Source organism: Onychostruthus taczanowskii, unplaced genomic scaffold (assembly GCF_017590055.1).
Source record: "Onychostruthus taczanowskii isolate IOZ18803 unplaced genomic scaffold, ASM1759005v1 scaffold15, whole genome shotgun sequence".
Taxonomy (NCBI): Eukaryota; Metazoa; Chordata; class Aves; order Passeriformes; family Passeridae; genus Onychostruthus; species Onychostruthus taczanowskii.
Window position 1 is genome coordinate 4969931 of NW_024498685.1, and position 14102 is coordinate 4984032.

General features: G+C 37.3%; 1 protein-coding gene across 4 annotated transcripts in view; it reads right to left on the reverse strand.

The window, feature by feature from the left end:
- Positions 1-14102, reverse strand: part of GNPTAB (N-acetylglucosamine-1-phosphate transferase subunits alpha and beta) — a 39497-nt gene that overhangs the window by 8629 nt on the left and 16766 nt on the right. For all 4 annotated transcript variants that reach the window (XR_005952191.1, XM_041398477.1, XM_041398478.1 and 1 more), the window contains 9 exons: positions 10658-10819; positions 8822-9001; positions 7674-7844; positions 5853-5976; positions 4928-5131; positions 2880-3991; positions 1699-1898; positions 1213-1432; positions 46-159 (listed from right to left, as the gene is read on the reverse strand). Coding sequence is in view for 3 of the 4 variants with exons in the window: in XM_041398477.1 (XP_041254411.1) it covers positions 46-159; positions 1213-1432; positions 1699-1898; positions 2880-3991; positions 4928-5131; positions 5853-5976; positions 7674-7844; positions 8822-9001; positions 10658-10819 (2487 nt within the window). In the remaining variant the exon portion in view is untranslated. The remainder of the gene's footprint in view (positions 1-45; positions 160-1212; positions 1433-1698; positions 1899-2879; positions 3992-4927; positions 5132-5852; positions 5977-7673; positions 7845-8821; positions 9002-10657; positions 10820-14102) is intronic.

Here is a 14102-nt window from a genome sequence, read left to right on the forward strand (position 1 = left end):
ACTCAGTAAAGAAAGTAAGCATATTTTAAGAACAATGTTTCTTACCAGATTTGGATCATAATATGCTTCCTGAGTTGGAGGAATAACATGAATCTGAGTGATGTTGGCAGGGAGAGCCTTAGAGCAATTTATCAGCATTTGTTCTAGACCTGTCAAATCCTAACAGAAAGAAAGAACAGAAAAAAAAACATTTAAAATCCTACTGATTTTCTCACTGACATAGTTCTAAAACTGTAGGGTGCACAAATGCATTTAATGTTAACTACATAAGTTCCCATGCTACTGTCCACAGAAGAAGACCTAATATTCAGCAGACCCCATTTCAGTAACTGCTAAGTCAGTGGGACTCTCTATGAAGTAAAGCAAATGCTCAGTACAGAGTTTCATTGAGACCAGATAAGGTACGACTTCATGTCATTTTCATTTAAAATTAACAGCACACCTTTACTAATAATTTCAGGACAGTACAGAGTTCCCGAATCAACACTGGCACATTAAATCCCAAATCAAGAAAACAAACAGAAGCGTTAACTGCAAGGACAGGAAGACTTTCTGATTAAGGTACAGGCCAGGAATGCACTAAAGCAGGGCTGTGTTCTGACTATGCCATCGATTTTGAGCCCTGCATCACAAACAAACTGTTTCATTGGTTTGTGTAATTGCCTCTGTAAAGAAAAACCAGCACGCTTTCTTCTCTACATGTATGTTTCAGAATGCAAGACCTACAAAAACCATGTCTCTGTTTATGAGGTTGCTAAAAGAACAGAAGCATGAGTCTTTTTACATTATCCATACTATTTACTAGTACGACTTCCTTGCTATCCTTTTTCTCAGTTCTTTCTTTAGGCCACAAGTTCCTCAGGGCAAGAACTATCCTTTACTATGTGCAAAAACTGCAGTAAGCACACATCAGGATCCAACTATTGGCAATGAAATTTTTTTTTGGACAAACTCACACTCTTTTCTTGAACTCAGACAGCAGTGAGCCATTTTCCTGAAACTGCCAGAACTCAGTTTAATCACAGACTCCACAGAAAAAACAACCAAACAATGATAATTAGAACACAATGCTGTATTTTCCAGGTAATATTTTAAAATTGCCAAATGTTACTGATGCTACAAGCAAGGACAAAATTCGACTTGTTTTATTTTAACCATTTTGGACTTTAAAACTGAAGTTGTTCTAAAAGTTAATCAGCAAGGAAAGAGTACCTGCAAACTTAATGGCAGTTCATGGATCCTGGTGGCCAGTGTGCGAATCTCTCGGTCAGACAAGATGCCTGACTGGTCTGTATCAACCTCATCAAAGATCTGAGAAATGTTCAGTGGCTGAACTGCACTCATAAGATAGTAGAAATACGAAAAAGCAAACTGCATATCTTCAGAGTGACGCACTTTGTGAAATGATGTCTTGTCAAACTCCTCAGGAAACCTAGATAAAAATGAAAACTCATTTAGTACCCTAATTTCTTGAAGAAAACGTTCCTTACCTAAAAATAAATTATTATCCAGAATTTTGATAGTGCCTCAAAAATCTTGTTGTATCCCAACTATCATGCTGTAATAAATTTCTTATTTCCTTTTCCAAAATATGATTTTTATGAGTAGCCATTAACACACTGAAAATGACTACAGCAAAGCAACAGAAAGGTAGAATTTCCCACAGTTTTACATTATTCCAAGCAAAACCACACTTACATATCCTGGAGCTCTTGCATAACTGTACGGTCAATCATGTGAGGCATATGAGCAGGGACTTTACGAGATGTAAATCCAAACTTGCTGTTTAACAGCTTATTTACGTATCGAAGAGAATCAGCAAATGTATCTTTCAGCTGCCTTCTGAAATGTTTACCTTCAGTAAAGTATGACATTTGTTTGAGTAATGACTCTTCTTCCTAAAGAGCAGGACAGGCATAAATCTAGGTTACGTTACTGAAAAAGTCAGAAAACACTAGACATGCAGGAAAAATGGTATTTTAGCCAGTTGCCAACTCTTTCCATATCTGAAACTCGGAAGAGAACTTTTTAATATTTTTCTTCATATTTGTTAGACCTTCCTTTGAAAAGAAATAAACTTTTCCTTAAAGCTTTCATACTTTGAGGTAAACTACTCTATAAAGGCTTCCTTAATATTTGTGCTCTGACACCTCACACACACTTAGGGCCCCATTTATCATCAGATTTATTTGCAATACTGCCTTTTTTGCAGATTATTCATCCATATTTGATAAACTGAAATCCTATGAATATAAAGATTCTTCATGCAGAATTCAATCTCAGATGAATAGAAAGAGTCTTTTTAAAACATAGCCCTTTTCCATGTGAAATAGGGCAAAGCAGCTTCTACCAACTGAAGCACAGTATCTTCTAGATCTTTTCACAACTACCAAAATGCTTTGGATGGAAGCAGAGGAAATTTCCTATACATTTTCTTGACACAATATAGATAAGCAGTTTCTTCACAGACTGTCAATTTAATTTTTAGAATTATTTATCATCATACCTATTTTCTGCATTTTTAAAACAAACTGAATCCATAATTGCATAAATCCATAAATTTAACCTTTCTTTATAGTGCTATGTGTCTGAGCAATAGCCCTGTGGCAACATACAGCAAACAAAAAATTAATTTGACCAAGAAAAGGTAGTAGAAAGAGAACAAAAACAGTTATTTGGCTTTCACCACCTAGCTAAGAGAGGCACAGATCATAAACAAGTCACATTTTATGTGAAAAGTATCTTTCAAAAAAAAAAAAAAAAACAGCATTTGGCTCAAAGGCAAAGCACACTTCAAATGTATAAATCATATTAACAATACCCCAATAAATGCAGAAAGATGCAACTATTCCAATAAGGAATGACATTAAGATACTCACATCAAGAAGGTCTTTGAAATACTTCTTTTTCTCCCATGGCAAAAAGCCTTGGTAACTTCCAGCATAAAACTGTAATTTTCTTCCCACTAGTCTCTCCTTCATATTTGCATCCATCTGCTCATGCTCTTTTATTCCTTCCATCCCCCTCTGTGTGTCTTCTCCAGTAACAAAATTCCCAGGATGTTTTGATTTCTGTGTTTCCCTTAATATGAGTGCATTCAGTACTTTTTCTCGAGTTTCATTTTTCTTCCCCATGCTCTGGGAGGGAAGTGTGGCTTTAGGCTGTACTTTATAAATATGTTTATTTGTGCTCATTGTCACAACAGTCCCCTTTGCTCCCATGAGCCTCAAAGGAACTTCTTCCTTTCCTTTTACTCTTTTTATTTTGCCATCATTTACATCTTTATTAGGCTTTTCCCAGCTGCTCTGGGTCTTCTGATCTTCTGAATGATTATGCATGCTCTTTTTTTCCAGGCCTACAATACTCTTTGCTGTGCTTAAAAAGTGGAAAGGTCTCAGGAGAGCAGCCTTGGATAGGTTATATCCTTTCTGAGTTATATCACCATTTAGCAGTTTTAAGTCCAGTTTCTGCAGTGCTAGTTGGACATCTTCAGGAAGAAGAGACACATTTACTGATGGGATTATCAACTCTTCAGATACACTCTCTTTTGTGCCATTTCTACGTCTCCTGACTCTTGGAAAGCGTTTTTCTTCTGGAATATCCTCAAATATCATTTCAGCTTCTGGTACTGAAGTTACACTTTTAAAATCAGAGTCAGATTTTTGCATGGAAGTTGTGTTTTGCTTTGGTTCCTCCCTAGTATCAACTTCAACAGCTATTTGCATTTTAAACTCTTCATCATTTTTATTTAGGAATGTAAGGTTAAAATAGATCACAGTTGTATTCATGCCACTGTGCATGATTAGGTGGATAGTTTTCCATTTGTTAGCAACTGAAGCATGTCGGATAATTGGATTATCACTGTATGAACCATCAATTCCTTTCTTGGCTATTTCACTGAAGCTGAAGTAGGGCAGACATTCACCTTTGGGAATAACATAGTAGGTCTGATTAAGCTGAAGCATCACCTTGTACATCTCTTCAAAGTGATCTGGAAAAGAAAAAAACAAAACCCAAACAAAACAAATTTCTGTCAATTTTCAGCATAACATTTATCTTCCACTCTTTTTTTAACAGTAATATGCCCAGCTACAGTCACGATATTAACAGGGAGACAGCTTTGTGAAAGAACACTTACTCTAGTTTCCAGCTTCTTGCTCACTTATCTTCAGTAATGGATGAATAGAACATACTCAGATATATAATTCTACCAGGCATTCATTCCCATGCTAATTCTAAAAGCCAGTATAATTCATCACTCTTTCAACCTCTACCTGAAGAGCCTAAAGCGTCTTATTATCACATCACTTAAAATTCTGTATCAGTCACAAGCAACTTGCCCCTATTACATTTTTGCCACATTTTAGGACAGTAATGTTACAACAGCTAGAGTTCACTGCTACAGTGCTGCATCTTGATTTGAAATTTTCAAAATCAGATAGGCTGAAAGGAACTTCTCCCTCCCACAGCAGAACACAGATTGTCTGTCACCTCCTAGATGAACAAAACATCACTCCTAGCAATACAATCACCAGGAACACATTTGTCTCAGCTGAAATGCAGGGGAGCCTCTGCTCTTCCAAACAGGAAAAATCTTCTCCTGCATACACCAGACAACACTTTACATCACTTTATTCACTCCTTGCTAATCTTTCATATCCAAATGAACTTCAGACAAGTTCACTTGTGACTGAAAGCAGCCTTTGGCAAGAGCCCAGAGCCAGACTTGAACTCACACTGTCAGCATCAGAGAGGTTCTTGAAACTTCTTAACTGCTACAGGCATCATCAACTCAACTGTCCTTAGTCAGGTAAAGATGCACGTACAGGACATCTCAGCCCAGTCTGAGAGTAATGATGAACCAGGAAAGGTCAGGCAATTCAAGAGAATCCCCACAGGAAGTTGATCAGCAATGCTTTCTACATACCCTGGCCACAGTCACCAGCATCAAATCCACATGAGAGGACATTGCAGGCCTGGTCACAGAATTTGTCTGCTAGCCAGGAATTAGCACAGCCTTGGTTGCAGTATGAAACACCACTTATTCCTGCTCCAAACTGCCATGGTGGGCCATTGCCAACACCTCCAACTGCACCTCCACCAGCAACATAGCGATTACCCCCACTGTTACCTAGAGAAAAGAGAAAAAAACAAACCCACCAGAAGTAAGAATTTCAAATAACTGAAGAAAGGCACATTAAGGCCACCATGTTAAAGCAAGACTGAAGACTAAACAACCATCAATGAAATTAAAAAGGAGCAAGTCCTAACTGGACTTCTGAGAGTTTATGCATCCTATAGATTTTACACTCACTGTAGAAGCTTAGGAATCAAGTGAAAAGGTTATCCAAAGTGTCAACATATTTTGTCATAACTTCAAAAATGCAGGCAGAAAACTGACTTACTACTCCTTGTGCTTATAGTCTTGACTTGGCAGTCTCCTAGAAAGGCATCACTTCCTCAATCCAGAAGTACCACTTTGTTTTATTACACTGCAGTTCTGAAAACTTGATCTAGGAACTAATAGTGCAGCTTCATAATTCATTATATGGATTATGAGTCCAAGTATATAATACTGTATATTAATATATAATAATTTAAATTTCAAAACCCCTTCAATCAGCCAGTCAAACTTGATACCTAAAGAAAGATTATCCTATGCCCTATTATTTCCAGTAATTTTCCATAAAAACTTGTAGTTTGCAAGAAATAAGGTTTTAATGTGTAAGTCAACTTTTTTATTACTAAAGGAGGCAAATTCTGCAGTTATATGAAAAAGACAAATTACAGAATTATTCCTGTACGGAAAAACAAACAGCTCACTTTCCCTAAATTCAACACTGCTGTCTTACCAATGCAATCACCTCCATCCCAATCACATGCTGAGTTATTACAGGCTTTATCACAGTAACCATCTTTAATCCATGAGCCAGGACATCCCTCGGCACAGTTTGGCACAGGCCAAGTCAAGTACACCTGAAACAACATTAGCATTAAACAAGGACTGGCAAATAGAAGTCAACTGAGCTTGTTTCTTTGAATATGGAGACTTTCAATAATGTCTCCCTGTGTGCAGTGCCTTAAGATTTCACAGAGCTCTGTAAATAGAATTTAAACCCCATTGTCCATGAAGTAAATGTTATCCCTTTCAAAGAGAAGGAATAACACCCAAGGCCATACAACAAAGCAGCAACAGGCAGAAATGGAAAATAGGACTTCCCAAATCCACTTCTGCAAACCACACTCCAATTAAAATGAATATCTTCTCTTTTGTCAGATATGAAGGGTGAGCTGAAACTCTAAAATAGCTCTGCAGTTCACTCATTCTCCTGACTCAAAATGTTTCTTCATTACTAACCAGTCATGAGATAAGCAGCACATGTTGAACATAATCCCTGAAGCATCTCATCCTCTATGACTTAAATAATCCTAAGAACTGGCAGGATAAAAAAAAAGTGTGTGTGTGTGTGTTCTTTCAACTGAGGAGGCATTAAAAACCCCACATATTTTCCTTTAGACTTTATTGCTTCAAGATTTTAGCAGCACATTTTCCTACAGTAACACTTGCTGATCGGGTTATCACAAACAACACTGCCCCTAAGCTGACTTCATCATCGTAACTGGGATGGGTGACTAAAGAACAGTATGAATGCTGTAACAACATGGTTTTGCAGCTATATGCCTCTATCCTTAGAGACATAAAACAACTAAAAGCCTCCTAACATCCCCAGGTACTGAAACAGTTATTTTAATGTAGCTTAAACTCATTTTGCCCAACCCTTCTGTATTTGTGTGCAAGTGTGTATCTGCCTGCATAAAATGTTTAATTCATTGGTCTCTGGTGCCTTGTGTACACACTCCTTTAATAGAAAGAATAACACATAAATCCTCAATTCTTTCCTCCATGTCACTTTTGTAGATGAAGCTAATGGACGAAAACCCTGCTGGCAGCCAGAATGTTTATGCATAATTATTGCTAATGTTTCCTCAGCCTGCTTTCCTTGCTTAAATCCCAGTTGTTGACAATGGGTTTGTTGAAAGACTAAATTAGTTTACACTCATAAACCTGGAACAATATCTACTATTTTAGCAAACAACTATATATATTGTGTGTATATATATATATATATATATATATATGATTATATACAAATTGGGCAAAGATATTATGGGTGTATAAACAGAGGCAATTAATGGTAAAGTTTGATATTAGGAATGGTTCAAATGTCATTTGACCTCAGTGTTCCCACAGAAAAGACAATTCTTGCTTGTTTTGAGTATTTCCCACCAAAAAAAAAAAAAAAATTTGCAAGGAAGGAAGTCTGGCAACTGCCAAACACCACATTAGTCTTACCAGTGCTCTGATAGGAAGTAAGAGAATTAGAGAATAACACTGAAACTGAAGTGAATCCTGACAGAGGAACCACTATAACCACCCTAATGTAGGAGTGAACATGAAAAGGTAATCCTACAAACACAGCATACATATGAATACAGAGAACAGCCTTCCACACCCTGAACCTTAGCCAACAGTTCTCTAGTTAAGAACAATGAACCTTTAGAAATAAAAGGGGGAGTTAGTGCTCACCCTTTCAAAGTAGCATTCCTTTGACTTTTATCAACAGAGTAGAAAAAATCTACTTCTGCTAAAATATCTTGTAAAAATGGCTTACCTTTTGACCTTTAGAGTGACTGTAAAAATCATCAGGCCAAACATCCTTCCCAAACATAACATCATCATTGAGATAAATAAACTTCTGAGAAAGGCCACTGATACGATGAATATGACTTTCAATAGCTGGTGAACTGAAGGTAGGCAAGTGACTCACATTCTGAAATATTTCCTAAAACAAGAAAATCCCCAACAACCAAAAACTGTTTCAGTCAGGCACACAAATACTTGATACTTATCTAGTAAAAAAAAAAATAGCAAGCATGAGGATAGACACAAAAGAAAAAAGATATTAAAGCAAAGAAAAAAATACTTTAATATCTCTTTTTTCTCACACAAAAACATTTTCAGTTCTTCTGCCTAACTAAGAAACTGCACCTGATTGCTCACAAAGTCACAAACTTTCACACATTCCTCTTTCAGTGAGCACTGGACCAGGCTCAGAGTACACATTTCTAATTCTCATAATTTCAGGCTGCACAAAATTTCTAGCAAACTGAACCGGTCACAGCATTCAAAAAGTCAGGATTGCTCCATCTTTTGCAAGTAACTTCACCAGCAGACCAAGTTGAATAAATATCTCTTTAGCACTTTTGTTGTGCAGAATTTCTATGGCATGTCCAGATACCAAAATTAATCCTCAATTTGTAATATACTATTAGAGAATTTGGTTTCACTTATTCAGGAAGCTTGACGGATTCCTCTTCTCTTTTCAAATAACATTTTGAGAATGCACAGCTACTTTTTTTTGCAGCCATCTTCCTAGTTCCAGTAATTGTAATCCATCCTGTCTCAACACAAGCTTATTAGGTTATTACTGGTTCTGAGAGACTGTTTATAGATTCTGATTACATTTTCTTTTCCCCAGGTTTTTATAAATAGACTCTGTAAGGAAATTAGACATGGGTATATGTTAGCTGAAGCCTCAATATTTGGAAAAGCGTACTAAATGCAGGGTTGATACGTATTCAGCTATCTGTTCAGCCCAAATATAAGGACATACATAATAAAACCCTGGGTGAGAGAGGGAAGAGGCTGTCACTTCTTCCAAATAAACATAGCCTTTTACTGCAAGAGGATAACTGCACTTCAAATCAAACAGGCTATCTTTGCTGGCCCTTTCACAGTGGTAGTTCTGTTGAATTTTACCTGATGTGTCACTATAGTTATGCGAGGGTTGTCCAGGTTAAGCCAGGAAGGAATCTGCCCGTTGGTGACGATGAAAATGTGCCGCACCCAAGGGGCATGTCTCTCTATCGATCGCAAGGAGTAGCGCAGCTCTTCGTTGTCCTCAAAGCGGCTGGCAGAAACATCCTCATCCTGCTTGGACTACAAAAAGAAAAAACCTTTTCTCAGATTTTAAACAGAACACTAAAGTTCTGATCCAGCTAGGTAAGGACAGTGTGCTTCGGCATATGAGTGCATAAGCACTTCAGGACTTAGAAATTCAGAAATAAAAAGTACGTTGATAATAACTATTATTCTTATAAAGAATCACATTCTTCTAAATTATCACGGTGAACAATACAGTGTTCTGACACCACTGGCTGACCAGCTGGTGCCATGAGGATGTCTGCTGACCATGCTGAAAGAAGTTCTTGAAGAATGAAACAGAAAAAACAACCCCTCCTGCATTTCAAACCAGTAACATCACCTTTCAGAAATCCAGTTTCAACTACATTGCATCATGAGCTGTATATAAATGCCACCTAATATAGATATACTGGAAGTGTCATGATGGAGCCGCTCTTCAATTATCCCCTGCTCTATTATTTTAAAGAATTTAAGCAGGAGAAAATTAATAGAACTTAGCCTAATATTCATTATCAAGTAGCTAAATGTTTCCATATATTTTTATTAAATAGAAAACAGTTCAGTTAAAAACTTATTAGTTAAGTAACAAAATTAGGTTTAGAACACTGGAACATGCTTCTTTTCACTTTTATGAGAGCTTAATGACCTCTCTTAAAACCAACAAGTAAGGCTGCCTAAAAGGAACTTTTCCAAAGCCCAAATGAAACAGAAAACTCAGAAAATAGTTGAATGTTTAATAATTACCATTTTCACTGCAGATTCTACACACTGTACATAAGTTTTCTAGTACGTACAATAATGCAGCTTTCACATTCACAAAAGAGTAATGACTGAAAACATTTTAGCAGCACCAGCAGCTATTGGCTAGGTACCCAATCACAAAATTAATCCTGATTTCAACATGGGGAAATATAAAGTTTCAGCTCAGGGTTGGTATTAACCAGGAAGAACTCCCCAAAAGCTCAGGTCACAGGACACAAAGACAGACTCCAAGCTTTTCAGGAGTGGGCACACTAACCATGCCACTTCATACTTACTGTTAAAAATCAATTCCAGCAGGAGGAAAAACCTAAAGATTACAGAATATCTTCTCTTGAAACAGACACCTTGTTATTTAATTTCCTGTTCTTAAACGAAACATCCTTCATTGTATCAAAAGCATTTAAAGTAAACCTCCTTTCCTTACAGACATCTGTATTTCAGGATTTCAACATTTTTAAAAGAGAATTAGCATTAGCATTTGCTCAGCACAAATGATGATGCAAAGCAAAAAATGTTTAAGAAATAGATTGGGAATGAGGCAATCATGTTTGTTAAAAAAACCCTCTATGTCCCCACACAAGAAGCCTGCTTATCTGCCAGTCAGGATCAGTTAAGCCTTTGAGGACTTTACAACAGTTTTATAAGAATATGTGCAGAGGGCAACATATTTCACTTAGCAGAGAACATGAAAATTTCAATTAAGTATCACACTGTTTGATCCTTCTTTCCCATTGATTTGAGAACTGGACAGTGTTCCTGTGATGTCTTCTTACAAGCTAATAAATATTTGATTCTTCATACTTCCAAGCTTCTGGAAAAAATCCCATGTTCCTTGTCACTGACAAGTTAGCCTCTACTTGCAGTTTTGAAATGTTGTAGCATTTACCTGCTGTAAGAGAATTTACCCACCTGACTGACAGAGCTGAGGTCCCACAGCAAATAAGCAGGATTAAGCGTCAATTCTTTTCCATCTATAGTCATGTTCTTCTTTGCTTGCTTGCTCAGTTCGTGGAAACCCTTGGGATTATTCAGTTGCAAGAGAGCTACACTGGCTTCTGAATAGAGCTGCAACTATACAAGCAAAGAAAACAACTCCAGCAGCACTCTTCCATCTTTTTGTTGTGTTATTTTTACTAGAGTTACTTAGAAGAATGACTAGTAAGCACTGTTTTTAAAGAGCTACAATTTCATAAAAACACAAAAAGAAGTAGTAAAATGGAAACTAAAAACATTAAAAGATACAAAACTGCTTAGTTTTCACTTTGCAAAGTAAATGTCTCTTTACACAATGATCCAGCAACAGTAAACCTTTTCATGTTTTAAATATTCCAGAAGTAAATGAAGAGTAAGTCCCCATCCATTCTCTGTCACTCCAATACCAAAATTCATGTTTTATCAACACTTTCTTATGTGACAGAAAGAATTGTCCTTCCCCCCCCCCCCATCTTAAACAAGGAATGATCTTCCCAGAAAATTAGGGCATTGTCAGAAGTGTGAAACATTCAGAATGGTTTACAAAATTCATGTTTTATCAACACTTTATGTGACAGAATTGTCCTTTTTTTCCCCCCCCCCATCTTAAACAAGGAATGATCTTCCCAGAAAATTAGGGCATTGTCAGAAGTGTGAAACATTCAGAATGGTTTACAGTTAGTTCAACCTACAGCTCCGAAATCTGAGATACAAAGGGCTCCAAAGCTAATCCATGTGGGTCTCCAAGTCCCTAGTGTTGGTTGCCAATTTGCTGCTAAGGTCATTTCTCAGTTGTGGACTGTTTGATCTGTTGGCTGTTTTCATCTCCTGCCACCAGTAAGTCTGTGTATCAGATCTCATAATGCACAGGATCAGGGGCTTGCACTACACACCCTAACAGCGAGTTTAGTTTACAGATCACAGGGACTCAAAGCAGCTCCCTAGGAATATGGCATAACCCAATAAATGCTGTGTTTACCCTACAAAGTAAGATGAGCAGACCCAATCAAGCTAAAAGCAGGACTGCACTTTGATTTTCCAAGTGCATGCATTCACCAGTCTAATTAAGAATAAACACAGTTAATCATTAATATTTATTTGATGCTATGCTTAATTTTTGTTCCTTAAGGCAATATAAGACAACCACATCTACCAAATTTTCAGTGTAAATGCAATTCATAAGCGATCAAATTTGAATAATCATGTTCAAAAAAAGCAAAACCATCACAGTTCCCATTGTAACAACCCTAAGTGGTTTTAATTTTTTATTAAATTTGATCCTTTCTGCTCATTTTAAAACAACACTTGTCCCAGAGTTAGCAGCCCTTCCCTCAGCAAGACCAGCTGTTGCACTTGTGACATTTTAAAGCTGTTGATGCTTTGACTCATATGCTATTTGAGATCTTTCAATCTGACTTATGAGGCCTGTCATTAGAAAAATCTGATAAATCTCAGACCTTCCAGGGAATCATCTGAACTTATGGGTGGAAAGGACGGCTTCAGTAGCTGAATGGCTGAGGTATAGTTACGGACTGCAGGCAGCAACCTCCAAAAATATCAGCATTGAAATGCTGCAGATTGCAAAGCTGCCAGCACTGGCCATGTGCTTTATTTAGCAATACAACAGTGTCACACAGTCCCCTTAGAATCTCTCTCGTAAATCATACATACAACAAACCAAAAATATTACCGTGTTAGAGCTTTGAAAGCATGTGAGAACATTTAGATTCTCTTGAACTTGTTCCCAAAGTTGGCAAAATAAGTACCTGTACTACCAACTCCTACTTAGATTTATTACAAACGCTTACTCCCCACTAACATAGCATATATGCCATAGTTTTAGTAGTATCCAAGCATATACAGGAAGCAGTGGAAAAACATGTTCCATTTCTCAGCATCAGAGTTTAGCTAACCCCCGCACTCAATAGATCATTTTTATTACATCAAAGTGGGTTTTTTTTCCAGTAATAACTTTTAAAGAAACCAGTCTTTTCCTAAGCAGGCTATCAATAAAATTAGACTACAGAGAAGTTATCTGATGAAATAACTAATTAGATTCTAATAAACTTCAAGTTCTGCTCCAAGCATTTTGCTGCTGGTATGTGCAAAATGAACTTGTCTCCTGGCAGATTTTTTAACGTCTCACAGGTATCAACCTCGTCTCTGTAGGGATGGATGCAATCACCCATTCCCTTAAAATATTACTTTCCAGAGAACATCTACATCCTGCCATAACAGGTCAGCAGATCCAAAGGTATTGTCAAAACAGACCAGAAGAACAAGAAGGTAGATGCAGAGAGTCAGTGTGACCAGGTGAGCCTCTGCTAATGCAAGCGGGCTGAGAACACACCTTGCAGGCACACACCCAGACCACCACTGGGACACATTTTTACCACACACTTGAAAACAAGACAGGAAAACTGCATTATCTCCACCAGGGAGCTTGAAATGCATGTTCTCCAGTGTGGAGCCAGCATGTTTCACTCCTAGCTTACTAGACTAGGAGCCAGATGAGCTCAGACACCCCATGCAGAAGTAAACACCTTAATTTCCACTTTTTCAAGGTAAGAGGCCTCAAGAGCATTTTTTTTTTCCTGAGGTGGGACTTAGATTCCTAACCAACTGACTATTAAGGAAATAAGAAACTCCCCTTTTCCCACTCCAGTGTGGATATTGGGAAAACTCATATGCTTACATAGCAAGGGAAAGGAAGCATATGCTGAAAAGTTACAAAAAGCTTTACAAATATAAAACACTCTTGTCTTTACAAATGTCTCATGTAGTCTTTTTGAAATTACATAGTAGGAGGGTCATTTCTGAGTCAAAATTAATGCAATGCCTTAGGGTTTTTTCTACAAAGCTTACTTGCTAGATCTGTGTGATCATAACTCCACCTCCTGGAGCCACCTGTTTGCTCCAGAAACATTGATGAGCAGCAGTAAGGATCCCAAACCACAGATCCTACAGTGAGGACAGAAAACACCCAACATCACTGTGCCTGCAGTTTCCCATGTGGATTTACTTCCATTAATAAGACAAGGTCATTAAGACATCCCTAAGTTTGTAACATAACTTGTCTATATTATGTATGTGTGTGTGCATGTGGATTAAAAGAAATTATATTTTGCAAAGAGGGAGATCTACAAGCTCTTAGTTGTCCTTGAAGCTATCAGGATATTAAATCTTGAAGGAAAAAACCAACTTTCTCTAAAAATGTTGTACACTACTCTGTACAATTTCGGTGAAAAACTGTTAGCATGACAGTCTCAAAAACCCAAAAGCAAACAAATCAAGTTCTTAAACAAATGCAGCTTTTAAGTTACAAGCATCTCTTTAGGCTGGATAATAGTCTCCTTTAGAAATGTAGTTAAGGTTGGGGGCA